Source organism: Tupaia chinensis, unplaced genomic scaffold (assembly GCF_000334495.1).
Source record: "Tupaia chinensis unplaced genomic scaffold, TupChi_1.0 Scaffold144276_1, whole genome shotgun sequence".
Classification (NCBI taxonomy): domain Eukaryota; kingdom Metazoa; phylum Chordata; class Mammalia; order Scandentia; family Tupaiidae; genus Tupaia; species Tupaia belangeri.
The window spans coordinates 1,910,208-1,918,677 of NW_006204133.1; the positions used below are offsets into that span (position 1 = coordinate 1,910,208).

Below are 8,470 nucleotides of genomic sequence, written 5' to 3' on the forward strand. Positions count from 1 at the left end.
GTCGCTGAACTCCCATGTAGTTGACCGTGGTTCGAGTCCTGGACCCTGTGGCTTAAACTCACACCGGGTGCATGTGCATGCACGCCCAAGATCCTGAGAGGAGAATGGAGGAGAAGGGATTGTGAAATTGCCATCCCCCCAAGTGGTGATTTCTTGCTTTGTGTCTTTCTTTGTCTCTCTGTCTTTCTGGCAAGCACATGCATCCTATAGCAAAAACCTCTCCAAAAAAAAAAGTTTCCCTCTTTGCTATGGGTTGCAATAAGTCCACTTCCACATCATCTTTGATTTGGTTCCTCCCTGGTTTCTGGGACAGCTGCAAGAGAGTTAGGAATTCTACCTTTCAGGGCCATGATTTGCAGCAGAGAAGCGATGCTGGAACTTGAGAGACACAGGAGGTGGGATGGGGGTGGGGGGTAGAAGGGAGGCGCTGGGGGAGGAGTAGAGTTTAAGGAGTTAAGCATGAAAAAGCATAATTACCTGGTGTGTTTAGAAAACTAATTTTCCATAATAGTTCAGGTATTTAGGGTAAATTGGGGATTGTTGAAGGTAAAACAAAAACAGTACCAGATTTTCTTTTGAAATTTGATTTATCACAGAATAGGGCACAATTTTTTTAAAAAAATAATTTTTTCTGCTTCTCTACCACCTGAAAGGTCTTGGACAATTGTGCCTGATCTATAGGAAGGACGGTTTATTTGTGTATAGAACAAATTGCCTGCAAGTCTCTGTCACCTTTTGTGGACAGCCCCTAGAGGTGTTGGTGGCGGCTATGTGTATTCAGGTGACTCAGGGTGCAGGGGACGTTGGCCTGGGAGGTGGAGAACACAGGACAAAAGTCATGAACAGGACCAGGGCACCCCTTATAGGAAGCCAGGCAGATGTACTGGCATGTTCACAAGCATTTTCACAAATATGCTTGTCATGTTATACTTAGGAAAACTTTTTAGTGAGACTTTTTTTTTTTTTTCTAACACATCTGCCATTCCTGATCTCTCTTCTACCTCATTTCTTTTTTTGAAAGAAGCTAAGATTACTATTTTTTTAAAGTTCTTTTTTTTATTTGTGATAGAGAATGTATGTGTATGCTTGAGAGAGAGAAACACTGTCAACAGGGTCTCTTCACTCTGTGATCCCCCTTCCCTAGCTTTCTAGCTCACCAGGATCTTGGTCACATGCATTTATACCTGGCATGTTTCCAGACCGACCTGGAATCCAGACCTGTAGTTGGCCATGTGGCTTCCAGCACTGTAGTTCAGTCTGCTATTGACTGTGCCATGCCACCAAGCTAGGCTCCTAATTTCTTAAGAGTGCCCTTGGGCATTTTTATGATAAGGGTAATCTGCAGCCATAAAGATAAGACAGTCTAGAAACACTTTTTTTTTTTTTTAATTATTATTATTAAATTTGTAGACCTTGACCTCTTCTCTTCTGTGGGGAATCACCCAAAGGATTTTCAGTTGCAAGATTGGAACACTTTCTCCTAGATGATGTGCAGCTTGGAGGTTCATTTACAGAACTGTTGATAATGCCTAGAGCTTGGTGGCAGCACTGTGGTTCAAGTGCCTTTTTTGGGTGCTGGTTTATTGGTTTTGTTCTTTTATTTTCATTAAGCTGACAGCTAAATCAGAACTGATCTATCAGTTCGTGGACTCTTTAAGACAAGCTGTGGAGAGCTACAAGCAGCGGATGGACTGGCTCACCAGCAAAAGCCGGCAGATTTTTGGTGTCATCTTGGAACAGTGCGTCACCATAGTGCTGGATTTGGGTGGTGTTCTGGACAAGGAACTTGATCTGTGTCGAGACGCTCTAGTAATGGTCCTCCAGGAGCAGGTGGCTCATATAACCAAGTTCAATATTATATGGTGAGTTCTCACAGGAAGGGGGTATTTCAGTGAAACTTCATAGTGATTTGTACATATTTGGGGAAGTAGCATAGCTAACTTAGTTAGGTCTATGGTGAGGGATGAGGTGTTATTTTGTAATCTCTTAGAATATACAAGTAGAAAACTCTCAATTAATGGTCTTTGCTTTGCTTTGCTGAGGACATCTTAGTTTTCACATTAAAAAAATTTAGAAATCTCAAGGCATGGGAAGGTCCAAATAATAGAATATGAGTTATCTTAAATATATATTTAAGGCCATAAATATCTTCACTCATTTTAGATTTTGACTTGGGTCATGAACTCTGAGGTCACAGATTTTACTGTTTTCCCCGTCTGAGTTTGCAATTCAAGTTGACCTCTCTTGTAAGTTGACCCTTTTAAGCAGAACAACAGGTGTCTGGCTTTATAGAGCTTCCCATATTTCAGAGTTCTCACAATCAATTATTTATGGATTCTGGGATTCAAGAGAGTTAGACTTCTCATCTAGAATATTGGTTTCGTCTCCCTGATAAGAAACATCTGGAATGGGGGGAGTGGGTGAAATCAACTTAATTGAGTTTTTAAATAAAATACTTTTAGCTCAATAGAAGACAGCTTTGAGGACAATGCCTAATTATGTTCTATCCCAGATTCGTCTTTTAGTCTTGAGTATATTATTTAATTTTTAATTTTAATTTTTAAAGATTTACTTATTTAATTTTATTAATTATTATTATTAAATTTGTATTGGGCACATGCACTCAGCAGAGAGAGAGAGAGAGAGAGAGAGAAAGAGAAAGCTGCCAGATTTGGGACTGGAACTGCAGTCAGCCATGTGGGAGTCCAGCGCCCAAACCACCAAGGCATCTACTGGCCCCATTATTATTATTTTTAAATTTGCTATAGGGCATGTGTGCTCACCAGAGAGAGAGAGAGAGAGAGAGAGAGAGAGAGAGCAAGTGAGCTGCCAGGTCCAGGACCTTAACCATGGTCGGCCATGTGGAAGTCCAGTGCCTTGACCACCACACCACCTGTTGGCTTCTTTAGGAATATTATTATTATTATTATTATTATTATTTTGAGAGAGATATTTTTTGCCTTAGGGCATGTGCGCCCGCTAGAGAGACAGAGACATAGGGAAAATGAGAAATCACCCTCCCTCCCCCTGGGGGGATGGCCATGCTGCGATCTATTCTCCCAGGATCCTTGGCATGCATGCACACATGCCTGAAGTGTTGCAAGCTACCAGGTCTGGGACTCCCATGCGAACTGCTGTCGACTATGTGGGAGTCCAGCGATATAGCCATTACGCTAACTGCTGGTCCCTAGGTATATTATTGAAGGAATTAAGTGCTGAGGTCTGCAATGCTTTTGCTTTTTTGGTATTGTGTGCTCTGGCATACATTCCAGTCATCCAGGTTCTCTACCCAGAGAAGCCACACAGAGGGGAACAGTGGGAGCCAGCCCAGCCTATGGAGGTGGGTTACAAGTGACAGTTTATTTGCCATTTATAATGGCTGATTTATTTGCCATTATAAACTTGGAGATAAGTGCAAATGGTTTTTTTTTTTTTTTTTTTTTTTTTTGGGCGTTTCCATTAGTCACTTTCAACACAAATTACTGAATCACATTTTTCTGAGGATTTAAAAACCAATGCTCTGCTGAACTCAAAACAATACAATTTTTGATCCAACAAAGGAACTGATGGGACTCTCTCAGGACCATGAAAACAATGAAAGCATTAGGAATTAAATTATAGAGTAATAAAAGTGCTGCCAGTTTGAAGATGTTAATACTGTGAATTCTTGTACATTTGCTATTAAAGTTTATTTTTTGAGAGAGAGGGAGATGCCCAGCAGGGTCTTCACATCATAATCCACCCCCAGTCTTACCTGACCTGGGTTGTGGGCCCGTGTGCAGACCTGGCATGCTCAGGGTGGTTCCAGGATGAACCCAGGGCCTTTCTCATATGGCTTATGCTGTGTTAATTACCACTCTGCTACCACCTGGCCCCCATTTTTGAGACGTTAAGATTTTCATATGAGCCTTGTTTGTCCTAGCCACTGCATCTTATGGAAGGTGATGGTGCTTTGGGAACCCATTTTGAGTAGCTCACCCACTTTGCTGGTAACTTGACAAGGCTGGGAGCTGTGTTTTCTTTTTCAGCTCTGAGGATGTTTGGTAGCTTCAGTCTGAGGGTTGACACTCCCCTGTTAGCACTGATCACTGCCCACCTACTATTCCATGTGATCCCTTTCAGGATTTCTCAAGAACCTGTGAAATGGCAGGAAAACGCTACTCCTGTGACTGAAGAGTCCATCACTGCTGCCGTAAGTTGGCTTGAGAAGCTGACTTTTGAGCCAACTGTGAGTGAGGTTAGCTCCCTGGATGCTCTGCTGGAAGCTGGGAGAGACACAACTGTAAGTGTGCATCGCTGGCCCCAGGTCACAAAGGTGGCCGCAGACTCAGCCCTTCACGCTCAGCGCCTTCACACTGCCTTCAGTTGATCGTGGCCCCTCGCAGCAGCATCTCAGAGACCCCTCGCTGGCACTGGAGAGCCTCATAAGCCATAATACTGTTCACTTCTGATTTTGTAACCGATTGAGAAATAACTTAAAGGCCCCAGGTGGTGGGGTGGGAGGTTCAAATAGCAGCTTTGGTGATGGCAGGGGTGGGCCATTCTGGATGAGACTCCTGAATGCCAGAACCCTGAGCCTGTTTGGGCTTCCCCTAGGGGAAGACTCTTATTTAGGCAGTGCCAGGAGAGCCAAGTGCTTGCTCACAGGCACTGATCATCAAGAAGGGATGAGGAGTGGGGCAGTAGTCACACGCTAACACATGAATTCACCTCTTGCTTTCCTTCCAATGACATTAATGAGCTCACCTCATGGAAGGGGGCAAGGTTGGAAAACTCCCAATTAGAACTCCAAGGATGAGGAAGTAGGGTTTTCCCCACAACCATGTTCTGCATCTTTCCTGATTCCTCTTCCTCACAGATGAGTCTATTATGTAATTTCCGAGTGACGCATATCCAGGCTGACGAGTCCATCCATTTTTGAACATTAATGTATTGAAATATGCATTTTGACAGGGACCATTTCGAAATAAAACTTTACTTGGGAGAAGTGATTAAATGGTACTGATTCAAGTCTCTTTTAGCCAGAGGGTCTGTTTCTTTGAGAGACTCTAGTGACGGGGCGTTAGTGGTGGTGGCCAGCTAGTGGGGAAGTGCTAGCTGGGCAAGGGTTGATCCTTTGGCCAGCCACAACACACCAGGTGGGGGAGGTCTTCTTCCCCTTAGGATATAGATACTTAATACTTGCTTCTTCTGTTGTGGGAGCCGGGGATTTCTGAAGGTTTCAAGCTTTATCGGCTGCATTCAGAAGTCTCTTCTTGTGGAAAGAGGCCGTGACTGGCACGTTGAAAGGCTAGCTCCCAGTGGTCTCTGGCCTGTGCTTATCAATATAGAGGATGATGATTTGAAATTGGAAACACATTGTTTTTTCCTCATGAAGCCAGAAAACAAGTGTTTTCCATTAGGCAGGAACTGAATACTGGCTACTTTGTTCCTTGGCTCCTCTTCCAGTTTGTTTTGACATCTGTAAAATTTAAAGTGTCTGGACACCTTAATGAGCATTTAAGAAGTGGAGCATCCCAGGCTCCCAGATGTATGTGCATGTGCACACAAGTGTTTCTCGTTAGCCTGGCTATTCTGTTAGTCTGTTAGTCTGGCTATTCTGGTCACAGCTAACTCTGGCCACCTGATGTGACTGTTAGATCTCCCAGTACCCTCACTTTTCCATTTTCTTCCTTCTGGTCTGTGCCTCTCCTTTCTCTGGAGATCATCCCTGGCCCAAGAAATAAGGAGCAATTGAGTGAGTTCCAGGGATGTCCTATGGAAGGGGAAGAACCAAGAAAGAAGCTTCCCAGACACCAAACTGGGAATACAGCTGGGAAACTCTTGAGGAGAGATTGTGCAGTACAGGAAATGCACAGCATATCCAAACCCTGAGGCCCTGCCTAGACCCCCTATCTGGGGGTCCTCCTAAGGAAAAATCTGGTAGATGCAACTGCTTCATATATAAGACGGCAATGCCCTTTGCTTTAGGAGGAGTGAACAAAAGCATGCATGCACGTGTGGAGGGGGGGAGCCGTGTTCTCAGAGGGGCCTGCTCCTCTGCCTTGTGCTCCTCTTGCCTGCCCCTCTGGGTTTCGAATCTATCCATTTAGCTGCAGTTTCTCATGGGTAGAAAGATATAAGGCTTAAGAAATTTTTGAACAGTAAATATAAACTTTTAAGACTTTTCCTTCTAAAGATAACCTCCTTTAGTTTGGCATCTCCCTCCATGAGTAGGTGATGAGAAGAGCCAAGAAAGTGGGTATTGTCTTATGTCCAAAAATGAACATGCAAGTCCAATTTTTGTGTCAAGCTCCCATGAGATATAAGGGCTGAATGAGGGGCTTGGTCATGGTGAAGGAGGATGCCCAGAGGCCACTGGGCTCCTCCAGGGTCAGGCTTTGTGATCACAACTGGAACAGGAAGACCTAACAAACGAAAGACAGCCGAGGGTGAGCCTTCAATACTAAGAGGAGCCCAGGCAGAGACTGTGGGTCTGTTTCCATCGTGGCTCTAAGAACAGCTTTTGAAGAGCACTAGTGGTGGATGACTCACGTTGTGTCTCACGTAAAAGGACCTGGTTTGTGGGAGGAGCAGCATGGGGGTATTGAGGGAATGGTTGGCATGGGGCATCAGTGTCCTCAGAGCCTAGATGCTCTGACCTGCACAGTGTGTATACTTGTCAGTGTCCTCTGGTTCTAGGACACGTATCTTTTGGAAGTTGGTAGCTTCCCTGGCCTTTACAAGGAGGACTGGTGTGTCTACATCCCCGAGGCATAAAAGGACTCTATAAATGTTTATTCGACTTAGAAGAAATGGAAAAGAAATAATGTTGACATTCTTGAATTTGGAGGCTAGATGTGAGTCCAAGGGCTTCTCATCCCCAAGCTAGGGCACAGATTTAAATTATTTGAATTGAATGGGATTGATCTATGTGGGATTAGGTAGGTGACTTTGTTGACATGTAGTACCCTGGTAGGATGGTGAGTGGGGACATGGAGCCCAGAAAGTCAGTGGTAGTGGTGGGTATTATGAGACATCTGAGAAATGAACTAGATCAATCCTACAGGGAACAGTCATCACTATCAAGGTGAATCAGAAAATCAAAATAGGCCAGGGGGCCAGCAGATGGCATGGCGGTTAAGGTCCTAGACTCCCACATGGCTGACCATGGTTCAAATCCTGGACCTAGTGGCTGGAAAAAGCACTCCAGATGCATGTGCATGCATGCCCAAGATTCCAGGAGGAGAATGGAGAAGAGATTGCTACATGGCCATCGCCCTGGGAGGGGAGTGATTTTTCACTTTCCGTCTCTCTGTCTCTGTCTCCCTCTGGTGAGTGCATGTGCACTTTGGCAAAAACCTAACAAAACGGGCAGAACCAGGAAAGGGCTACCATAGGGCTGGGGTGGGGAGCAGGAAGGAGGTCTGGAGGTTAGAGTCCAAGGTCTGGGGTTGGCCGAAAATGTTGCAATGGTCAACGTTGTAGGAAGAACAAGAAAGATTTTTTCTAGATTTCTCACTACTGTGTTGGCTAACTTTAATTTTTGCTTCCTTGAAAAGTAGAGATTCCCCTTCCCCGCCGGGGTCCTTAAGGACAAGGGAGCAGGCTTCTCGCGAGCTGTAGCAGAGGCAGTCAGGGCATTAGTAGCCACTCTCGGTCTGTTTTTTTTGGAGAGGTTTTTGCTATGGGGCATGTGCACTCGCCAGACAGAGAGAGACAGAGAGACAGAAAGTGAGAAATCACCCACCACGGGGGATGGCCACACCACAGTCCCTTCTCGATTCTCCTTTTGGTATCTTGGGCATGCACACACAAGTGTCCTGTGTGAGTTTTAAGCCACCAGGTCTGGGACTTGAACCACAGTCAACTACATGGGAGTCCAGCAACATAGCCATTACATCAACTGCTGGTCCCCCAGTCTGTTTCTTACAAAGCTGCAGCTGGGAAGATGTCAAGACCTCCCTAGCTGGGCAGAATGCAGACTACCATGTGAACTGCAGAACAGTCATTCTGACCCAAGCAGAGGATATATCAAGCAAAAACATAAAGGCTCTGTCCTAGGTTGTCAAGAAAGTCATGATGCAGTTTTTGCATTGAAAAATATGTTATGACTTTCCCAGCGACCTAGTGGAATGAAGTGGCAGGAGCTTTTGGTTCATTCTAATGAAACTGGAACCTATGTATTGTTTTATCAAATTCAGTACATATCAGCATTTTTTTTTAAAGAGAGATGTTAGGGTGCGTGAGCTCGCCAGAAATAGAGAGACAGAAAGTGAGAAAACACTCCCCACGGGAACCAGCAGTTAGCGTAATGGCTATGTTGCTGGACTCCCACGTAGTCAACCGCGGTTCACGTCCCGGATCCGGTGGCTTAAAACTCACGCCGGGCGCGTGTGCATGCATGCCCAAGATCCCGAGAGGAGAATGGAGGAGAAGGGATTGCAGCATGACCATCCCCCCTGGGGGGTGATTTCTCGCTTTCTGTCTC

The 8,470-nt window shown here is 45.0% G+C and overlaps 1 protein-coding gene across 3 annotated transcripts in view; it reads left to right on the top strand.

The window, feature by feature from the left end:
• The window catches only part of VWA3B (von Willebrand factor A domain containing 3B), a 288,347-nt gene that overhangs the window by 42,736 nt on the left and 237,141 nt on the right, over window positions 1-8,470 (top strand). For 2 of the 3 annotated variants that reach the window (XM_027767525.1, XM_027767526.1), the window contains exons 1-2: window positions 1,615-1,862; window positions 4,123-4,282. In XM_027767525.1, coding sequence (XP_027623326.1) covers window positions 1,687-1,862; window positions 4,123-4,282 — 336 coding nt within the window. In that variant the 5' untranslated portion in view covers window positions 1,615-1,686. Of the gene's footprint in view, window positions 1-1,614; window positions 1,863-4,122; window positions 4,283-8,470 lie in introns of those variants that run through there. The other variant, XM_027767524.1, reaches the window with a different exon arrangement.